The sequence below is a fragment of the Moschus berezovskii genome, chromosome 4 (genome assembly GCF_049115385.1).
Source record: "Moschus berezovskii isolate FMDL1 chromosome 4, NW_MosBer_1.0, whole genome shotgun sequence".
Lineage (NCBI taxonomy): Eukaryota > Metazoa > Chordata > Mammalia > Artiodactyla > Moschidae > Moschus > Moschus berezovskii.
In genome coordinates, this window is record NC_142463.1 from 34552834 (window position 1) to 34576353 (window position 23520).

At 41.2% G+C, this 23520-nt stretch overlaps 1 protein-coding gene across 11 annotated transcripts in view; it reads left to right on the top strand.

Moving 5' to 3' along the window:
• Positions 1 to 23520, top strand: part of FGGY (FGGY carbohydrate kinase domain containing) — a 516773-nt gene that overhangs the window by 71384 nt on the left and 421869 nt on the right. For 8 of the 11 annotated variants that reach the window (XR_016037181.1, XM_088835336.1, XM_088835335.1 and 5 more), the window contains one exon: positions 10201 to 10289. The exons of the other annotated variants lie outside the window; for them this stretch is intronic. Coding sequence is in view for 7 of the 8 variants with exons in the window: in XM_088835336.1 (XP_088691462.1) it covers positions 10201 to 10289 (89 nt within the window). In the remaining variant the exon portion in view is untranslated. The remainder of the gene's footprint in view (positions 1 to 10200; positions 10290 to 23520) is intronic. 11 annotated transcript variants of the gene reach the window in all.

The following is a 23520-nucleotide window of genomic DNA, read 5'->3' on the forward strand; positions in this document are numbered from 1 at the left end:
TTTGTTCATTCACTCAGCTAATGTTATCCATCATCTGTACATCCGATAGAATGCAAGGCCCTAGCAGCAGAGAGACTGAACAGAAACACAGTCTGAACACACTACACAGTCCCTAGTGTAGCTAGGGAGACAGACAGTGGGAAGTGTCATGGTGGGGCTAGCCACTGAGTGTTATGGAGGAGCACAGCACGGCAGCACCCCACCCGGTGTGGGGGAATCACAGATGTCATGGAGTGCGTGAGTCTTAAATGATGATCACATGTTGGCCAGGTGAGAGAGAGAGGGTACTCAGATAAGCAACACTCTGGACAAAGACGTGATAATAATAGAAAAAGGACGTTTTAGTGCAGTATCTCAGAGATGGAGAGTATCAGAGAGGAAGCGGCCAAGTAAGACATGGTTTACTTGGAATAAATTTACATGTAAATAAATTTAATCTTTTTTTTTTAAAGAAGACAGTGTCTTTTTTTGTTTGTTTTTATATGGACCATTTTTAAAGTCATCATTGTATTTGTTATTATATTGCTTGTGTTTTACATTTTGGTTTTTTGACTACAAGTCATGTGTGATCTTAGCTACCCATCAGGGATCACACCTGCATCTCCCACACTGGACGGTGAGTCTTACACTGGACCTCCAGGGAAGTCCCTAGTCTTTAACTCCAAAGATGGTAGAAAACTTTGGAAGCTCCCTGTGGGTGGAGCTGTGTCTACTGTTTGCTCTCCTTTCCCTAGCACTAAGCACAGAAGCTGACATGTGGAGGATACCAAATGAAGAATGAGTGAATGATTTACATAGTCAAAGACACATTTTACGTAGGCCATTGTATTACAATTGGCTGTGTAGAGGGTGGGAATTGAAGGGGTTTAAAGTTTGAAAGAGACCGTATCGGCTAGGGAGATAACAGACCACCTCAGCACTTAATAGAGTAAAAAAGCAACTATTTATTTACCTTGTAATTACACGGGTTACTGATTTGGGATGGGCTGCCAACAAAGCTCCGTCTAGTCAAGGCTATGGTTTTTCCAGTGGTCATGCATGGATGTGAGAACTGAACTGCGAAGAAGGCTGAGCGTCGAATAATTGATGCTTTTGAACTGTGGTGCTAGAGGAGACTCTTGCGAGTACTGGACTGCAAGGAGATCCAACCAGTCCATCCTAAAGGAGACCAGTCCTGGGTGTTCATTGGAAGGACTGATGCTGAGGCTGAAACTCCAATATTTTGGCCACTTCATACGAAGAGTTGATTCACTGGAAAAGACTCTGATGCTGGGCGGGATTGGGAGGCAGGAGGAGAAGGGGACGACAGAGGATAAAATGGCTGGATGGCATCACCGACTCGATGGAGATGAGTTTGAGTGAACTCCGGGAGTTGGTGATGGACAGGGAGGCCTGGTGTGCTGCAATTCATGGGGTCGCAAAGAGTCGGATACGACTGAGCGACTGAACTGAACTGAACTGAACTGAAGGGAAGTGGATTTTCTAGTCTCTGCTGAATGTGTTCAAGAGTCTCTGGAGGGCTGCTGGCTTTCCTGATCTGGGCTCTTTTCATCTCTCTTGAAAGCATGGAGTCTTAGCCGAGATGGAAGGGTTCTCTCATCCTCCAGGTTTCTGAGTTTCCTTATGCTACAGCTCTACACTCCAAGGAGAAAAAAGTAAGGTCTTTGAGACCTTTATTCAGGAGTATCACAGTGGTGCTTCTGCTTCATTGCATTGGTTAAACCAGGTGCTATGCCCAGCCCCAATTCATGTGGTGGAGAAACAGGTTCACCATTTTTTTTTTAAAGGTTAAATATAGGTGATTTACCCCGTTATGTTCTGCTGTACAGCAAAGTGATTCGTTTATACATATATGTAATTTTTTTGTATTTTTTCCATTATGGTGTATCATAGGATATTGAATATAGTTCTCTGTGTTATACAGTAGGACCTTGTAGTTTACCTATTCTATATATAATAGTTTGCATCTGCTTATTGCAACCTTCCAATCCATCCCTTCCCCAGCCCCCTCCCCCTTGGCAACCACAAGTCTGTTATTTATGTCCATGAGTCTGTCTCTGTTTTGTAGGTAAGTTCATTTGTCTCATATTTTAGATTCCACATATAGGTGATAGCGTGTTTGTCTTTCTCCTTCTGACTTAGTATGATCATCTGTAGTTGTATCCATGTGGCTGTAAGTGGCATTAATTTGTTCCTTTTTATGGCTGAGTAGTACTCCATTGTATATATGTACCACATCTTCTTTATCCATTCATCTGTTGATGAATATTTAGGTTGTTTCCGTGTCTTGGGTATTGTGAATAATGCTGCTGTGAACATTGGGGAGAATGTATCTTTTTGAACTGTAGTTTTCTCTGGGTATATGTCCAGGAGTGGGATTGCTGGATTGTATGGTAATTCTAGTTTTACTTTTTTGAGGAACCTCCAAACTGTTTTCCATAGTGTCTGCACCAACTTACATTTTTATATTGATTATTTTTCTTTGGAGAGCTCTGACTAATACAGGGGGATGAAGAGGTGGGAACTGCTTCATGGATTAATTGGGAATTTAAACTAGAAGGATAATTGGATATAAGCAGTGAGAGAGAAGGAGAAGATGACTTATTGCGTAACTAGTCCACTGAGGAGGAGGGAAACATTTGGGGAAACTAATGGATTCTGTTATGGACCTGTCAAGTTAGAGGTTCAGTGGGGCAGTTTGAGATCATGCGTGTTATTTGACTTGTAATTGGTTGGAACCTTGGAAATAATTTAACTTGTTCAGGGAGAACGTGAACACTGAGAAGAGCATTTAGATGAGACAAGAAAGTCAGCATTTAAAGGGAAAGTAAAGAAAAGGAGCTCGGGAAGGAGATAGAAAAGCAATGATGAGAAGGGCATGAAGGAGTCCAGGAGAATGAAGTGATAAGCAAGACCCCACTCAACCTCTACTTGTCCAAATATTCCACTTTGTGTCATGTCTGCTCCAAGACCTTACCCAGTCCAAAGCCCTCTCTTCTGTTAGGATCCTCCCCTCCAGAGACAGTACCACCTACTTGAAACTGTGGTATCTAGGTCACCTTAGCATCTTTCTCCTTTCCCCCTTCTTCACTTCGTTGTGATGTAGGGGAGGCAGACCCCTGACTAGCAAGAGGCCAGCCACGTTTTAGTCTGTCTTTCCACTTAATGTGTTATGTGACCTTGGGACAGTTGTGTTCCCTTTCTGGTTTTTACTTTGTCAACATGCAAGGTGAGGTTTATAATTTCTTGCCTTCCCCTTATTCTTTGCCTTAAAGAATTAGGCAGATCAGATGAGATCATGCATGTCAAAGTGTTTTAAAACTCATGAAGCTCTGAAGCAGTAATTAGAATAAGATCTATTGACTTATTGGGCACTCGTGTTATTTCACTTAACCCTCACAACATCCTTTGAGGTCAGTACTGGTCATGTGGCATTAGAGGAAACTGAGGCTTAGAGAAATTAATTTGCCTAAAGCTACTCAGTTGGGAAGTGGCAAGGACAGTAATCAAACTCAGGCCTGCCTGACTCCAAAGATCTTAGAGCCCACATACCAAAGCCTTGTTTCCCTAATGCTTGTGGTGGTATCACATTCCTGGGCAAAGTCAGCCTTGCAGAATATGATCAGTTTTCTTGCAAATGATAACATTTTTATGGTGAGGGAATCATTTCTAGTGTGAATTATCAATTCACCTTTCTGTATAATAGCAGGGCTTCAGGGAAGGTGTGGGGAGAGGATGCATGTATATATCTAGTTCTTGAAGATTAATTGAAATCTTCCAGTGGAATTATTTCATTTTATAAATAAATTCTGTGAAGATACAATAAAACAAATCCTTCTCTAAAAGGATAATCTACCTTGTCAGTTTATTTTTGAGGAAGATTCACTTCTATTTTTTAATTAATTTTTATTGGAATATAGTTGCTTTACAGTGTCATGCTAGTTTCTATTGAACAGCAGAGTGAATCTGCTATATGTATGCACATAGCCCCGCTTTTTTGGATTTCCTTCCCATTTAGGTCATTACACAGCACTGAGGAGAGTTCCCTGAGCTATATAGTAGGTTCTCATTAGTTACTTTAGACACAGTATCAGTAGAGTATATGTGTGTCATTCCCAATCTCCCAGTTTATCCCACCTCTCTTAAACCCTTGGTATCTGTACATTCGTTTTTTGAGTGTTATTCTCAGCAGCATCATAAATATTTTTTTCTACTTGATCTTTAGGCTTCAGCTCAAATCTCTCTGCCATGAAGTCTTTTCTAGCCACCTCAGCCCCAAAACCCTTTCCCTTCTCTGAACAATGTCTATGATTAGTCATTAGAGGTAGATATATGGCCACACACAAAAAAATGAGTTATGAGGCTGACTCACCAAACCTTGGTATCAGGCTCATTACATGATCATCATACATCATCTTATTCATTACCGACTGTTTCCTTTGCACACATCTTTCTCCAGCTTCATTGTAATTTTACTGTAGAAGTGTTTGATCTTAAATTTCTTTATACCTCATGAAACTTTTGTCATTTTTTTTTTTTTTCCAGGAGTTAGCTGGCTTTTGCCTTCCAGTAGTTTGTCCTTTTGAGATGGACTTAGTTGTATGAGTATATAATAAGGACACAGCAGGGAATGAAGAGATTCACTGAAAAGGTGACATTTGAGCTGCATTTGAATTAGGTAGACATTTGATCATGAGAGAAGATGGGAAAGTCAATCCCATAGTAGAGGCTTCAGCCTCGACAGAGACAAGGAAGTATGAAAGAGTACAGTGCATTTGGGGAAGGGAAAGAAATGAGGTGAGATAAGGGTGGGGAGTGGCGAAGAGAGAGGTGATGGGCAGTGAGCCCAGAAGGAGTCATACAAGTAATGGCCAAGTTGGAGCTAGGTTAAGTGTCCCGAGAGCCGTGCCAAGGAGATAAAATGTGATTCCACGCCATGGGGAACTGTCGAACCATTTTAAACAAAGGAATGTCATGGTATGTTTAAAGTTTTTTAGAAAGATACCTCTGGTAGCACAAACCTCTCAGCGTATCTGTCTGTCTGACTTGAAATACCTCCAGTGTTTGCTGTTTTTTCTCTGTAGATGGGAGTTTGAAGCACAGTTGTTTCATTCATTCTGGAAAGTTTCTAGTTGGGGATTATGACCCAGTCCATGTTTTTAGCATTTTTTTTTTTTTTAAGAATGACATTAAGGATTAAAATTTTATCCTGAAACATCTCTCCTCTCTGGGCTATCAGCCTGTGCCCTACTTCTCAGTCCTAAATGGAGAGCGAGGATAAGTTTTTTTCTTTTCAGAATGTCCTTGTGCTGGAAAACAGCGTGAGTACTGGAGATGATCCAGCAGGATCCTTTACTGGGAGGGGAGGTAGGAAGCCCTGTCCCTCCCTTTCATTCAGTGTACACAGCAGGAAGCCCAGATAAAATCCCTTTGCAAGTCACAACAAAATACTTCATGATCCCTTCTTAACTGGTCACCCCTACTTCCCCATGCTGTTCCTGGACCCTGGCAGCTCCCGACATAACATTGCAGCATCTGCTTCATTTTATCCCAAAGTTCCCTTGGCATCTAGAAGCCAGCAGAGACCTCACTGCCTCCCTAGACATGGCAGTGAGAAGGAAAGGGCAAAAGCTTCATCTCTATGGCCCAGGCTGGTGAGGTGGTTGCTGCCTGGCCTTGAACCTTGGATTTACTACTCCACCTCCATCCTCTGCTGAGACCCAAAGCTGTGTGTGCTTTGAGTGGTAGTCTCCTCCCAAGAAAGGCTGTGGTTTTAATGAAGTAATAGCTGATTTTTTTTTTTTTTGAAGAGTTCTCTTTGGTGGCTTCCAAGCCTGAGGGATTGCTTAGCTCAAAGGATTGTTATTGGAATGCAGAAGCCTTGATTGCCAAGTCACACACCCCAGTAACCGCTGATTTCTTCTTTTTTTTTCTTGAAAAGACTACTTTTTGTAAGTTGCTTGGTAACTGTAGGAGAGACTTAACTCCTTTAGCACAGAGACCTCCTAGTTTGAACTGGATTCAGTGCCCACATTATGAGATATGTCTAAAGTTATCTTGTGATGGGGACCTGATCTGTGTTTGCTGCAGCCCATGTACCACTTGTGTTTTATGAGGGTTTTGAGGGAGATAGAAGTTAAGTGAGTTGCCCAGGATTGAGAGTGAAATCTCTGAAATTTAATGTTGTTCTTGTTGTTGTTCAGTTACTGGGTCATGTCTGACTCTTTGTGACCCAGTGAACTACAGTACTCCAGGCTTCCCTAACTCATGTCCGTTGAGTCAGTGATGCCATCCAGCCATCTCATTCTCTGTCGCTGCCTTCTCCTCCTGCCATCAGTCTTTCCCAGCAGCTGGATCTTAGTTGGCTCTTCTCATCAGTTGGCTGAATTATTGGAGCTTCAGCATCAGTCCTTCAATAAACATTCAGGGTTGATTTCCTTTAGGATTGACTGATTTGATCTCCTTGCTGTCCAAGGGACTCCCAAGAGTCTTCTCAAACATCAGCTTTCTTTATGGTCCAACTTTTACATCCCTACATGACTACTGGAAAAACCATAGCTTTGATTATACAGACCTTTGTCAGCAATAGCTTCTATCATGATGCTTTCAAAAGGCCAAAACCTACAGCTCTGATAGATCAGGGAGCTTCAGGGTGGCGACTGTGGCCTGGTGGAAAAAAGGAACCCTCACTTTAGAGCAGGTTTGGGCAAAGTCTTATCTGACTTTGGGCAAAGTATTATCACCTGAACCTCAGTTTCTATATCCTTGACATGTGGACTACTGTGTATCACCTACAACCTCTGAACCCTTCTGAGAATCCACTGAAACAAGGCACTGTCTTTAGACGGTGGCACTGTAAGCTATGGAAGAATCCTAGAGCACAGGCACTGTGTCTGATACAGGCCCAGTGGTTCCAAAGGCACGATTAATTCAGTAAGATTGAGGCCCTGGGCTGGGACTCTACTGACTGGGCAGGGGCAGGATGGAGAGATTTTCTCATAGAACTGGATTGAAAAGCCATCCACAAGGGGTAATAGGCCCTTGGCCAGTCTGGCATGTGATGACTAAACACTTGTGAATCATGTAGCCCAACCTAAGAACATCATGGGGGCCTGGTAAGCAGTGTCGACATCTCCCAGTCAGGGATCAGGCTTTCGGAGCATCCCTTTCATCCAGGCATACGCTTGCCCCCTCTCCTTTTCTGGCTGAGTTGCAGACTTTGTTTTGTGGAGAAGACAGGGAGTACATACTGCAGTCTTCTCTCCCGAAACCACAGGCATTCTTAAGGATACTCCACACTCCTAATATGATACCATTTCTGGTGTCTCATTCTATGGAGAGTTTGAGCTGGGATCTCTGACTTTGCCTGGTGATGCTGGCATTGTCTCAAGATAAGATGACCCACCAGGCTGCCTTGCCCCTCCTGCCCCTGAAGTGTCTCTTTCTGGCCAGAGGCCTGAAGTTCTCTCTGAGATGTACTGCCTGGGTTCCATTGTCCACAGCGGCCCATCTGCCTGGCTACAGGCTGAAAGCTCCGATTCTGCAGGTCTGTAATGACTGCATACTAGATCTAACAGAAGCTGTTGTTTTCCCAGTTGAGGAAGACTGCTTGGCTTTGGCTGGTAGCACTGATTGTTGCTGTAGCAGTTTCGTGGTTTTTTGCTGATTGGCCTTGAATTTCTGGAGTCTTTAGAAGGAGGCTGCCATTTCTCCCTGAGAACTGATCACTGAAACCACAGAGCATATGGAAATCAATCTGGGGGACTAACCAGAAGACATACTAGTAATTTGACTCATCATTTCAAAGGCTACCATTTCCTGACTGTGATCTATCAGTGTACAAAGGTACTGCTAGTTCAGAACTACATTTGGTCTATTTAGTTAACTTTAAGTATTACTTTTTTTAACATTAAGATATATGGTTGTTCAAAGCAAAGTTTATCCCTTTCTTCCTGTAAAGTGAAAATGTGTTAGTCACTCAGTAGTGTCCAACTCTATGTGACCCCATGGACTGTAGCCTGCCAGGCTCTTCTGTCCATGGAATTCTTCAGGCAGGAATACTGGACTGGGTAGCCATTCCCTTCTCCAAGGGATCTTCCTGACCCAGGAATTGAAGCCAGGTCTCTTGCATTGAAGCCAGATTCTTCTGTCTGAGCCACCAGGGAAGCCCCTTCTGCATGTAAGTGCTCACCCAGATGCTTAGTAATTTAAAACAACCAGCAGTAACAGAAAATGGGTTTAATACTGCCTTTTACATCTGAGCCCTTTTGATGTTAGTGTTGTTTTAATGGGACCCTGTTCTGGGTTAATACTCATTTTCTCTGCTGTGAGTACGTGTCTGTGTTCTGAAAGTTGTGATGGGGAAGGAGAAAATAGGAAGAACTCACAGAAGTTGAGGGCAAATGTAGATGAAGGCCAGTGGTATGTCTGTAAAATAGATATAGCAGCACTTGGGACTTTTGTATGCCACGCGGTGCTTCCCTGGTGGCTCAGCAGTAAAGAATCTGCCTGCCAATGCAGAAGATGTGGGTTTGATCCCTGGTTCAGGAAGATCCCCTGGAGCAGGAAATGGCAACCCACTCCAGGGTTCTTATCTGGAAAATCCCATGGACAGAGAAGCCTGGTGGGCTGCAGTCAGTGGGGTCACAAAGAGCTGGACACAACTTAGTGACTGAACCACAAGCAATGGAGATAACACACGTGAAAACCCTTCGTAAACTCTGAAGTGCCCTTCACCTGAGAAAGTTTGACAGGTGAAAATGAGCAGTTTGTCTGGTTGTTCAGCCCATATCTATTGAATGTCTGCTCTACATCACCCGCTAACTGATACTGGAATATGTCTCTTTTGGAGTTTCTGCCTTGTTGCCTCTGGGTTCCCAAAGATACCCTTGAGCTTTTGGTACATTCATGTTTGTTGTAGCCTCCTGGGGAGGGAGTAAGTGAAACCAGGACACGGAGAGTTGCCTGGATGGTAGGAAACCTTTCTTGCTGCCACTTGTCTGCATTGCTCTTTTCTTTATGAAGTCCTACTTCTCCAGGTCCTTGGTAAAAAGTGGCCACTTCACAGTTTCAAGCTTTATCTGACCTCCCATTCCACTTAAAGGCAGAAGTTAAATGACTCTAATTGGATCCTGTTTCTAAATTCCTGAGAGAAGGAATCAAATTGGCCCAGCCAGGTCACATGGCTGTCCCTTGTCCAGTTAAGCATGTTGTCTTCTACCCCTGGGGGAGACTCCAGACTGGGACTGGAGTCATGTGATTTCCACTTCATAGCTAAGGGTCCAGTCCTGTGTGGCGGGGGGAGAGAAGACAATCGTGGGATATTACAGTACATGAAGCTGAAAAGGACCTTGCCCTCATGGAGCTTACAGTCTAGCAGGAGAGAAGGACATTATACAGATACTTGTGAGGTGATAGGGGTTGTATGACAGCCAGACGCCCCCTGAGGAGGAGATCCTGAATGACCTCCCTAGGGAAGGGTGGATCTGGTTGACCAAAAGGGGCAGGGCAGCGTGGACCCTGGGAGGGAGCAAGGTGGTGAGTGAGGAAAGAGGGTTCCAGACACAGGTGGCAGAGAAAAGAAAAAGCCCTGTGGTGAGAAAAAAAAAAAAAATCTGGCCAAATTGGCAATGTGGAAGAAATTGGAAGCAACAAATATTTTAAAAACGGTTTAAGGATAGGTTGATTCAGTACCATTCTCTCTGGCTTAGATCGAAAGTTCTTTGTGGACAAGGGGCTATCATTCCTGTTGTTTTTGGAACCTGTTAGCATGGGGAGATGTTTTCATGGCAGGACACATCACATTTCATCAGGTAGTTTCCTAGTGTGATTTTTCTCCCCAGTTCACAGCTGTTCAGCTTTGAAGTCTTTTTATATGTCTTGAAATGTATCCCCTTGCCCTTCACTGGAAAGATGGATTGTGTACCCTTGCAAAGTGTACTTCTCCCCACTCCAGGTTGGCAAAGAGGAATAAAAGGGAAATTAGAGTCATTTTTGGAAGGATCAATAATTGCCAATTTTTTTTCCTGTGTACTGCTTTTATACTCCCCTCCCCACCACCACTTCCCTTCCCTGCACAGATGTCTTCTTGGGCATTGTTGGCTATGCTTTTGTTTTGAAAATTTTGAAGCATTATTGAGAGAGGAGAGGAGGAGGAAAAAATAGCCCGTAATTGATTCTAATATATATTTAATTTGGCAGAACTTGAGAGAGACTTGCTGGGATAAGGCGGGACATTTCTTTGATCTCCCAGACTTCTTATCGTGGAAGGCAACAGGTGTCACAGCACGGTATGTTAATTACAAGTTGGATTTTTTTTGTGTTCATCCATTCCTGGGTGTCTGTGTATATATTGCTTTCTTAACTCGCTTTGACTGAATGTACTGTTTGTACATCTGCATGTGATTTTGCATACTTGAAACATCTTGAATCCATCTTCCACCTCCACTGCACATGCCCAAACACCATTGTTTTTATGGGGCCTGAAATGTGTGTATCCAAGGTGAAGACCATTCATTAAAACTGGACACATTTAAAGAAGATGTGAATAGTTCATTGTGAAATGTGACTATTTTTCCAAAGCCACTTTTTTACATGATGAAGAAACATTTTAGGCCCCTAAAATTAAGGCAAGAGATACGTTTTTTTTTAAGGAAGCTGATTTTCACTTTAACTAGATTGGTGTGTTAATGAAGCTATTTTGCTTTTTGTGCCAAGGTACCTGAATCATCCGAGAGTATAAAGGTATGTATGTTGAAATCAGTAGTATTTCTCAATAAATTTTGATTGTTTTACATAAGTCATGTGCTATCTGGCACACACCTGACAATTTAAAAAAATACTCAAGTGTGATTGCAGCTGCTGAGGTAAACAGAGTGGATGTGTGCGCAGATGTGCGTATATTTGGATAGATAGGACATGAACTCTGAAAGCGTGCAAACCTCTTGTCATCTTGACCTCAGATTTCAGGGGATGCACAAGGGCAGAGGTCTTCTTATCTTGGAAATGACTCATAATTGCATACAAGAAAGAAGATTATTTCCCAAAGGACAGATAAACCTGCTTCAGTGTATATATTTAGGTGTATCTTAAATTCATCTCTTTTATATCTTCTCCATTTTCCTTTTTATTTAAACTAATGAGAAGCTGGGACGGGGAGTTCCATTTTCCCTGTGCTCTTTCTGTTTGTCTCATTTTGTGTGATATGGACTTTCCTAGTGGAGAGTTGATGAGAGTATAGTAGTTCATTAAGCAGCAGGGCCTTCCAGAAAGTAGAAGATACATTTTACAAGCACTTTATTCATTTTGTTAATTATTCTCCCCTCCTCTTAGTGAAATGCTAGAGTAGAGGGGATTCACAAGTGTATAAAAATGGCCTTGGCAGACCTCAGGCACCCACCTTTCTCTGGGGAGAGGGCTCTGGAGGAGTGGCCTGAACTTGACCCCGGAACGTGCAGTTAGTCACCATCACCTTGTTACCATCAGTGAGGAGCCGGGGTTTGGGTGAATGTCTCATCTGGACCTTCCTCTTTTGTTGTGATATTGATTGTCCACCGTTATTTCAGGAAGGACCTCTCTCTCGTTTTTTTCCCCCTAGTTTTGTGCAGTAGTGAAGGAAGTGTTTTGATTAATTTAGCCAAATGGACCTAGAAGTCAAAGCAGTGCTAATAGTGTGGGTACCAGTAACAATCCGTTCGCCTGCAAGCCTTGAGGACTTAAAAGCAGAACTAAAGATGGCAGAGGACCTCAATTTTCCTTTTCTTTCCTTGGGTGTTAATCAGTCCAGTGTAATGATGTCTTCCTGGGTTTTTATTTTTTTTTAATTTAAACCTTTTTATTTTGTATTGGAGTATAGCTGATTAATAATGTGATAGTTTCAGGTGCATAACAAAGCGACTCAGCCATACATATACATGTATCCATTCTTCCCCAAACTTCCCTGCCATCCAGGCTACCACATGACATTGAGCAGAATTTCCTGTGCTGTACACCAGGTCCTTGTTGGTTATTTTAACTGTCAATTCCAAGCTCCCTAACTATTATCCCTTGTTTTTTTCTGATGGTGCTAGATTGTCCACACCCCCATTTCCAAGCAAGGTACATTTTATAGACAAGGAAAGAGAGATACAAAGAAGGGAAGGCCATGCCTTCCCTTCTGATGTCATGTTAAGACACCAGGAAGCTTGCTTTTGAAGTTAGATCTGGCTCAGATAGATTTAAATGCTGTGGCATGCATATCTGCTGTGGAGTTACAGAGTAACTTATCCTCAGTTCTCCCACACAAGTGTTTGGTGACCGTGGGCATGGCCTTCCCTTCTTTGTATCTCTCTTTCCTTATCTATAAAATGTACCTTGCAAGCCTATTGGCAAAGTCCTGTTAAAACAATTTTTTCCAAACTAGCCTGCTTATAGGAATCAGCTGTATCATTCAAAGCCCAAATCCCCAGGACTTCCAGTGTTACGCCTACTGAATCAGAATCTCCATGGGATACCTGGGAATATGTGTGATTAACAAGGGCCCCAGGTAGTTTATATGGTCAGGTAAGTTGGGACAACAGTGCCTAAAGAGTACATGGAAGTAATATGTGATGGTAAGTTGGTCCATTCCTGTGAAGGATTCAGTTCAGTTCAGTTCAGTCGCTCAGTCATGTCCGACTCTTTGCGACCCCATGAATCACAGCACGCCAGGCCTCCCTGTCCATCACCAACTCCCAGAGTTCACTCAAACTCATGTCCATCGAGTCGGTGATGCCATCCAGCGATCTCATTCTCGGTCGTCCCCTTCTCCTCCCGCCCCCAATCCTTCCCAGCATCAGTCTTTTCCAGTGAGTCAACTTGTCACATGAGGTGGCCAAAGTATTGGAGTTTCAGCTTTAGCATCAGTCCTTCCAATGAACACCCAGGATTGATCTCCTTTAGAATGGACTGGTTGGATCTGCTTGCAGTCCAAGGGACTCTGATTAGAAGTGTTTTAAAGAGTCAAGTTAATTTGGTGAATTTAAAAATGGACAACTTCTGGTTGGCTTATCAGAACATGCTTGGGGGCTTCTGTTGCCCACCCGTGACAATCGGAAACCCTGAGGATGCAGAAAGATTAGTGCTCAGAAATGACTTACTGACTAGTCCAGGCAACCCTGCCATTTTTTTCTTGACTGAGACACTCATGACTCATTCTACTTAGTATGAATTTGCAGACCCCTCCCCCACCCTTTGCCAGTACTTGCCAGCACCTTCAGAGGCCCCTCTTCCAGCTTCCCTCTCCTGAAACGCTGAGCCATGGACCTTGGACCCTGGGCATCACATTCCTCTTGTTAAGACGGTTGCCCCTTCCCTGGCACATGTCTGTCTTACATCTGTCTTTTCTATTGTTTCTTCAAACTCTTCATTCTTTCTTTCTTCTCTATTTCAACTTGCATGATCAGGGTGAAACAGGAAACCTCTGAGCTTTCTCAATTATAAACATAATTGGGGGAATGACAGTACTTACTCCATGGAGTTATTGTATGGACTGACTGACTGAGGTGACAGAAAAACTTCTGACACAGCGCTGAGAAAGTTTTTGAAAGAATTAGCAATTTTATTTAGTTTTCTTTATCGATTTTGGCAGGGAATCTTTGCATTAAGTTTCTGGCATAGCAGAAAGAGGGAAACCCTTGTAGTCAGGGGACCTGGGTTCAGTGTCTCTGCCATGTCCTGTCTGTGAGAAACTGGAGGAAATTACTACTAATTCCCCCAACTCAAATTCAGGTCCTTATCTGGACATCTGATCAGGGTTAGAGGTACTGTGGCTATGAATTTAAAGAACTCATAGTTCTTGTAATGAAAATTCCCCATTGTCTGTCCATCTTCTAGAATAAGGAAGATGAGGATCTGTGTTTGAATGTACCAATGCCAAACAAACTTTGGGCAGTGGAAAATGAACTTGGCATCCTCTGCGCCAATGAGAGGGTCAGACTTGGTGTTTATCTGGCTCTTACTGTGATTGTTTTGGGAGCTTTTGGGTAAATGGGTGCCAAAAAAAGGCTAGAAGGTGTTTTTTTTTTCCTTTATTTTTTCTTTATTATTCTAGTGGAGTCATAGCTAAAAAGTGATCAGATTTCACCTTGTCTTAAGCCTTCAGACTTGTTTTTGGCAGTGACTATGTAAGGAGTCTTCTTCTTCCTCCTCTTTTCTGTTTTTCTCTCTTCTCTTGCTTGCCCTGCACCCTTTATTTATTGATCTTATCCTCCAAAATATGGCAGCTACTCTAGTTTATCTGGGTCACTGAGAAAACCATCACTTTGGCCTTTGGTTAATTTGTAATTCAGCTCCATTCTTTTTAGCTTTGTTGTTCTAGTTGCTAACTTGTGTCTCTTTTGCGACCCCATGGTCTGTAGCCTACCAGGCTCCTCTGTCCATGGGATTTCCCAGGTCAGAATACTGGATGGGTTGCCATTCGCTTCTCCAGGAGATCGTCTCAACCCAGGTATCAAACCCGCGTCTCCTGCACCTCCTGCGTTGGCAGGTGGCTTCTTTACCACTGAGCCACCAGGGAAGCCCATTCTTTTCATTATGTTGATGAAAATAATTATTGCTGTTTTTGTTAATAGTAATTTATATAATCATCATCATCATTTATTGAGTGCATTCTCTGTATCTGAGCTAATATTTTAACAAGTGTGAACCCCATTAGTCTTCCTAACCATCAGGTAAAACAGGTTATGGTATCACCATTTTACCATTCAAGAACTGAAGCTCCATGTTTTAGTAATTTGCCACGTCACAGCCTTTAGTGGCTAATAGACCAGAATTTTGGTAACATGAGGAATGGGAAGTCAGAAATTTGTATAATGAAATTTTGTGTTATCAGACAAAACCATATATACATATAAATCTCCCTGAAGAGATTTGAAGTGACTAGTAATAGAAGATAAAAACCGTGATGAAGATGTTAAAAATGGAATGAAATCACAATGGAGTGAAATATCAATAGAATAACATAAAGTTAAGAACGTCATAGAAACTATGTGGTTCTTCTTAATTACCAGCAGATTTGTTTCCAAACTTGTAGTCACCAAAGAAAAAGTGAGAACATAATCATGATGAACTGAGTGAACAGATGAGAACCCAGTTGCTGTTCAGGAGTACTCACACTGGGATCTGAGAGAAGGTCCTCCTGGATTATCAAGGGTTAGCAATACTCTGTAAACTGGCTAAGAGTATGTCCTTTTAAATTCAATTATAATTTCAAGTAGGCTTTATGTTAAACTAATTCTAGATTTACAGAAAAGTTGTGAAGATAGTATGAGAGTTCCCATATACTTGACACCCAGTTTCCCTTATTATTAACATCGTATGTTAGTGTGATACATTTATAAACAATTGATGAACCAGTGTTGCTGTATTATTATTAACTAAATTCTGTACTTAGTCATATTTCTTTAGCTTTTACCTAATGGGCTTTTTTTTTTTAATTCCAAGATCCTATTTCAGATACCACATACATGTAATCATATCTTAGTCTCTTCATGGCTTTGACAGTTTCTCCACTTTCTCTGTTTTTGTTGACCTTGATGATTTTGAAGAGTGGTTATATATATTATAGCATGTCCCTCTAATGTAGTTTGTTTGATGTTTATCTCATGATGAGACATGAGCAGTATGGTTTTGGAAGACTACAGTGCCATTTTCTGTTGAGTACTGTTATTATCATATCATGTCATATCATATATCATATCACATCATATCAAGGGTACATTCTGTTAGTATGATATCAGTGTTGATGTTGACCTTGATCTTGTGGCTGAGGTATCGTTTGTCAGGTCTCTCCAATGTAAAGTTACTCCTTTCCTCTTCCTATCTTGTACTTTTTAGAAAGAAATCACCATTCACAGTCCACAACAAGGAGCAGAAAGGAGTTATGCTTTATTTTCTTAAGGATAGAGTTATCTACATAAATTATTTTGAATTTTCATAGGAGATTTGTCCTCAATTCATTTGTTTTTTATTGCTTAGGACTAAGAGAAATGATGACCAGGTTCCTTATGCACAAGACTGTTTGATTAGCTTGCTTTAGAAGCTGTATGTTTGCATTTCTGAGACTTTTCTATGGCGTGTGGGAAACCAGGACTAGGCTTCTAGAGTCTCAGGTTTATTTTTCCTTCCATTCTGTATATGTTACATATTGCTTCTCTCCCCCTACTGCAATGTACGATTCTGTGAAGGTTGTCGGTAAATATTTTCTACTTTAAGAGACGAATTTATGTTCTTTAGAACTGTAACCTTTTTAAAATGGCATTTATTGTCTGGATTTGTATGGTTCTCTATGTTTGGGGTTGAGGGATATTAATATATTGTTATTTTCCTTATGGTTATTTGCTGTCAGGAGAAGATTCTGGCAGGTTATTGATCCAAATCTATAGTCATTTTCCAAGTATAATCTCCAAGATTTCAAAAATTTAGTAAAATTATTTAGACTGTTACTACTGTGTTTCATTTATTAAATTATAAATCTGCCTTGCACAATTTATTTTACTCATTATTGTATTTTCCATATCAATAGATATTATCTGAATACGTGTTTTTGATACCTGTTTAATATTCTATCCTATATCTATATGATATGTCTGTGTCAATTTTTAACGTTAAAATGATTGCTTATTTTAATGTGTATTTATTAAATGCAGTTACTTTTTCTTATGTTTATTAACTACTTGCTCTGTTAAGTTATGCCAATTAACATCAATAACTATTAGTATTATAGGTATCAATTACCTGTTTATGTCAGCTACTAATATTAATGTTGGATTTCAGTGTTTTCTTAAATATTGGTGAGCATTCATTTTTTTGTTTGTTTGTTTTAGTATTTCCCCCAAGGTATTATTTTTGAAAAAATTTAAAGCTACAGAAAAGTTGAGAGAATGATATGGAACACCGCATCTTTACAATAAACTTCATTCAATGTTAATGTTTTTGTTACATTGTGCTCAAAAGTGCTCTGACATGCAATATGTGTCAGAGCATATTATTTTGCTAAGCCATTTATAAATGAATTCCAAATACCATATTTTTCCTCATAAATTCTGCAATGTGGGCCTCAAGAGTACTGTCCTTCTCCTATCTAACCACAGTGCTGTTATTCAAGCTTAGGACAATTAGCATTAATCCTCACTATTTTGGGCCTTCCAGGTGGTGATAGCGGTAAAGAACCTGCCTGCCAATGCTTCCCTAATGGCTCAGATGGTAATGAATCTGCCTGTAATGAAGGAGACCAGGGTTCGATCCCTGGGTTAGGAAGATCCCCTGCAGTAGGAAATGGCAGCCCACTCTAGTAGTCTTGCCTGGAGAATTCCTTACAGTCCGTGGCTACAGTCCGTGGGTCACAAGAGTTGGACACAACTGAGTAACACTACACCCACTATGTACATTCCCAACAGGTACCCTTGGTTGGGGCTTTTCTGGTGGCTCAGACAGTAAAGAATCTGCCTGTAATATGGGAGACCCTGGTTCAATCTCCCAGTCAGGAAGATCCCCTGGAGAGGGGAATGGCAACCTACTCCCTTTTCTTGTCTGGAGAATTCCATGGACAGAGGAGCCTGGTGGGCTACAGTCCTTAGGGTCATAAAGAGTCAGAGATGACTGAGTGACTTACATGCACTTACCTATTGATTAAGTATTCAAAGTGCTACTTACCTTTCCTTGCCATTGGGGTTCTGACTGATAGAGACTACATAAAGAGCGTATTAGCTAAATGAACAATGAAAACCTACCTCGTTATTTTAGAAAATACTCATTAATGTGTAGAGCTTCTAGTATACTGGATGGATAAAGCAACTCAGAAGTGAGGCTAAACCAGCAACCACATATGCAGGTGTATATGTACTTATATGGAGGAAGGCTGGCCTGATATGCCAACCAAATGTCATCAAGTAACTGAGTCAGCAACATGAATGCAGATGCCGCTCAGGTGTGCTTTCTTGAAGCCAAGGCATGCTGGTTGCACCTGGTCATAGAGAGCAATGGTGTGGGCTCCATGTTATTCTAAGAATGACTTATCACCTTATCTTTAACACAGTGACCCCTTAAAACATGGCTTAATATATTCCAGTATCACAATAATCAGATGGATTTCCCTTACCCTCTTGGAGAAAATTAAGTCAGTGACTGGGGTGCAAAGTCAGCTCTGCTTCCTCTGTTGCTGCTCTTAGTGGAGAGAGCCAGTGGGTAGCCATCTCACGCTCCTACGGGCCAAGACAGCAGCATGGGAGGAAGGAGGAAGAGACTTCTATGATAATATCTGCCTCTGGTGACATGCCTGCTGTCCACATCCCTTCCTTAGTACTTGATGTCCTGATCACCTCTCTCATTGCATAGCTAAGATAAGATTTGATTAAAAAAACAGCTTTGTTGTGAAAGAATTCATATACTATACAAGTGACTCATTTATATAGGCCAGTGCTTTTGATAGATTATTTTATGAGTTATAATAGCTAAATATTTACAGCATATAATTTACCATTTAAGCCATTTTAAGTATACAGTTCAATAGCATTAATTACATTCATGGTGTTGAACAGCTGTTACCACTATCTGCAAAACTTGTTACTCAAATACAAATTCTAACCATTAAGTAACCACTCCCAGTTCATTCCTTCCCTCTGTCCTTTTTAATGTCCAACCTTCTTTCTGTCTTTATGAATTTGCCTATTATAGATATCTCATTATAAGTAGGATATTATATGTCTGGCTTATCAATGCTTTCAGTATTCATCCATGTTGTATTGTGTAAGAATTTCCTTCCTTTTTATGGCTGAATGATATTCCATTCTATACATGCACTGCATTTTGCTTTTCCGTTCATCTGTTGGTGGACCCTTGATGGATAATTGTGTTGTTTCTTCCTTTTGGCTATAATGAATAATCCTACCAGGAATATTGGTATATATTTTTGAGTCTCTTCTTTCAGTTCTTGTCGGTATGTAACTAGGAGTTTAATTGCTGGGTCACATGGCAATCCCTTGTTTAGCTTTCTGAGGACCCACTGAACTTTTCCATAGCAATTGCATCATTCAGTATTCCCACCAGCCATGTATAAGGAATCTGATTTCTCTGCATCTTCACCAACACTTGTTTTCCTGTTGTTGTTGTTTTTTTAAATTATATCTACTCTCATAGCTGCAAAATGGATTCTCATTGTTGTTAATGACTTGATTTTTTTTTTTAGCAATCTATTGAATTAAAGGAAAACTGATTGAATTTAGGTTGTTTTCGAGGTAACATTTTTTGGCCATAACTTTGTTGAAACTTGACAAGGATTCTAGAGGTAGTATCATAAAATTAAAGAATTCTGGGAAAAATATCATGTATTTCTGATATGATTGATGCAAAAACTCTTTGATTTGCATTGTTTTATGGTTGTGTTCTCAGAACAACAGTATAAAACATTTCTTCTAGGTTCTATGAAAAATGATTCAGCCATCCTTTTGCATCAGCTTATTTTTAAGTATCTTTATAATAGTGCTGAGAAATGGGCTGTAAATATTAGATTTCCTTTATCCTAATTTTTTGGGAAAAAAGAGTTCTCTCACTCTTACAGAGGAAACATGATCCTTATCTCTTCACTGATGAGTAATAGAAATGTAGAAAGTTTGAAATCACAGTGGTTTGAACACATAAATGTTCATTCTCTTCTGTAAATATATCCAGATGTACAGTCTTGGGCTACTTTGAAAGTCCCATGAACTCATCAAGGACACTAACTGTTTTGGCATTTTTACTTCACTATCTTCTGGCCTGACTTCTGTCCTCGAAGACACCTCATGGCTTTGAGACCTCAAAATGGCTGCTGGAGTAGAGACTTTTCAGCCCACATTCCATGTAGCAGGAAGAAGGAAGGTGGGAGTTGCATAAAAAGGATGTTCACACCTGAGTCAGCCTTTTTAAAGAGCGTTCTTTGAAGATCTGCATAATACTTTTGCTTGCATATCATTGGTTTATGTTCGCATGCAACTAGACAGGAGCCAGATAAAGCTGAATGCCTTGTGACTTGAGTAAAATTGTTTCTCTTACTACTAAAGGAAAAGGGAGAATTAATACTGAGCAAGTAAAAAGATAATCACAAATTGTAACTTCTCAGTAAATATTAATTGATATCCCAGATACTGATTTATAAGCCTTCTGTGACAGTGACAGAGAGAAGGGTGAGTGTGGTACAGGTCATAGAGGCGGTGACGTAAGTTTGAAACAACCTTGGCTTACAGTTTCCTTCATCTGTCCATTCATTCACTCACTCGTTCACTTGCTCTTTGCATATATATTAATAGACCACCTAAGAGGCCTCCTCTGTCTTTTCTAACAGTTAGGTGAGTGAGTGAGTGAAAGTCGCTCAGTCGTGTCCGACTCTTTGAGACCCCGTAGACCATACAATCCATGGAATTCTCCAGGCCAGAATACTGGAGTGGGTAGCCTTTCCCTTCTCCAGGGGATCTTCCCAACCCAGGGATCGAACCCAGGTCTCCCGCATTGTAGGCAGATTCTTTACCAGCTGAGCTATCAGGGAAGCCCTAACAGTAGGTAGGTACACATTTATTTAAACTATACAAATTAATGTAAGGGCTGGAGCCAAATACTCCTTAGCTCAAAGTTTTGCTCTGCCATTTATCAGCTTCGTGAACTTGGGTAAGTTATGTAATCCTCAATCCCAGGTTCCCTTTTTGGTTGCTGCTGCTGCTAAGTCGCTTCAGTCGTGTCCGACTCCGCGCGACCCCATGGACAGCAGCCCACCAGGCTTCTCTGTCCACGGAACTCTCCAGGCAAGAATACTGGAGTGGGTTGCCAGTTCCTTCCCCTTTTTTGGTTAAAGAGGGACAAAAACTTCATGGCTTTTTTTTGGGAGAAAATGGAGCATTGTGGTGAAACCTATACAGAATAGTGCACACAAGTTTCTACTTTCATTTATCTTTCTCTTTAGTCTCTATTTTTTAGTTTTAGTTTTAACTTTCAAGGTGAAGCTAAATTTAGTTAAACAGCTTCCAGGTGGGGTGTGGACAATGGGCCATTTAGAAACAATCTGTTGGGCAACCTGTCTCCCCCCATTTGCAGCTTTTGTCTAGCCTTCCTATGGATGTGATCAGGGTGCTGTGAGTCAGGGAGTGTGAGAGTGTCACCAAAGCTCTAGGAGCTATTGTTGGTGTGAAAAAATGAGCAGATGCCAGGAAACCACAGGCTATCAGTGTTCAGAGGCTGCAAGTCCAGGGAGGGCAGGAGAGAATTGAATATACCCAGGCTTGTTGGAGCAGGAGGGGAATGCAGTGTTCCTGTCATTGCTTCTCACCCGCACCTATCAAAAGCATCAGAATTGAGGTACAGACACCCAGAGCCTGGGAGTCCTGCTGCTGCCTGCAGTATCGCTTAACTATGGGGTCAGTGACTGTCCTTCTTTATCTACTATGTTGAGTGAAATCCTGGGAAAGGATTTCTTCTTTCACTTGTTATCAGTAAAGCAAATCTCCATGGAAAAGGTTAAGAATCCCCTACCTTTGTCCTTTGGGACAAAGGAGGTAAAAATGTGTGACCTTGGGTGGTTATGATGTTCACCCTTCATTAAGAACTACTAATTGGAATTTACTTAGTTTCCATAACTTAAATAATAACAGCCAATTTTTATTGAGTACTTGCTGTGTATCTAGATATCAAGGCACAGATAACAGGTCTTTTAAAAAAAAAATATATATATATATATATGTATGCTGAGCAGGGGCTTCCCAGGTGGTACCAGTGGTAAAGAATCCACCTGCCAATGCAGAAGACATAAGAGACATTACAGTCTATAGGTTTGCAAAGAGTCGGGCACGACTGAAGTGACATATATATGTTGAAATACAGTTGATTTACAGTGTTGTTTTAGTTTCAGGTGTACAGCACAGTGATTCAGACATATATATATATACACACACACATATATATATTCCCTTAGGTTATTACAGAATATTGAGTACAGTTCTTTGTACTGTACACTAGGTTCTTGTTCAGTTCAGTCACTCAGTCGTGTCCGACTCTTTGCGACCCCATGAATCACAGCACGCCAGGCCTCCCTGTCCATCACCAACTCCCGGAGTTCACTCAAACTCATGTCCACAGAGTCGGTGATGCCATCCAGCCATCTCATTCTCTGTCGTCCCCGTCTCCTCCCACCCCCAATCCCTCCCAGCATCAGAGTCTTTTCCAGTGAGTCAACTCTTCGCATGAGGTGGCCAAAGTACTGGAGTTTCAGCTTTAGCATCATTCCTTCCAATGAACACCCAGGATTGATCTCCTTTAGAATGGACTGGTTGGATCTCCTTGCAGTCCAAGGGACTCTCAAGAGTCTTCTCCAACACCACAGTTCAAAAGCATCAATACTTCAGCGATCAGCTTTCTTCACAGTCCAACTCTCACATCCATACATGACCATGGGAAAAACCATAGCCTTGACTAGATGGACCTTTGTTGGCAAAGTAATGTCTCTGCTTTTTAATATGCTATCTAGGTTGGTCATAACTTTCCTTCCAAGGAGTAAGCGTCTTTTAATTTCATGGCTGCAATCAGCATGTGTATATGTTAGTCTCATATTTTATGGGATTAAGAAATCCCATAAAAATTCCTCTAGCTTGTCCCTCTCCTTCCCCTTTCTCCTTTGGAAACCCTAAGTTTGTTTTTTATGTCTGTGGGTCTATTTCTGTTTTGTCAATAATTTCATTTGTATCTTTTTTCAGTGAAATTCCATATTTAAGTGATATCATATGACATTTGTTTTTTTCTGTCTGGCTTATTTCACTTAGTATGATAATCTCTGGGTCTGTGTTGCTGTAAATGACAGTCCTCATTCTTTCTTTGGCTGAGTAATATTCCATCACACACACACATACACAGACACACCCCTACACACACACACCTAGATGTGAGTGCTTACACCTGAAAGATAATGGTCAGTATCACTGTAATTTTCCAACTGAGCAGCTCTATAGCATTTCCTTTACTTAATAGTTTTCTCTGAGACCTAGTATCACTTTTAGAATACAATAAAGTGGAACAATCTTGGGATGGGATACCTCATTTAAAAACAGTTTGATGGTATGTGCTGTGCTGTGCTTAGTTGCTCAGTCATGTCCAACTCTTTGGGACCCCATGGACTGTAGCCTGCCAGACTTCTTGGTCCATGGGGATTCTCTAAGCAAGAATACTGGAATGGGTTGCCATGCCCTCCTCCAGGGGATCTTCCCAACCCAGGTATCAAACCCAGGTCTCCCATATTGCAGGTGGATTCTTTACCATCTGAGTCACCAGGAAAGCCCAAGAATACTGGAGTGGGTATCCTATCCCTTCTCCAGGGGGTCTTTCCAACCCAGGAATCGAACCAGATTCTCCTGTATTGCAGGTGAATTCTTTACCAGCTGAGCTAGCAGGGAAGCCCTATGGTGGTATATTCTTTGCTAAAAAATGTTTGGAACTGTAAAAATGCTAAAGAGTAGAGATCTCATTTTCCAGGTAATGTGACAGAATTTC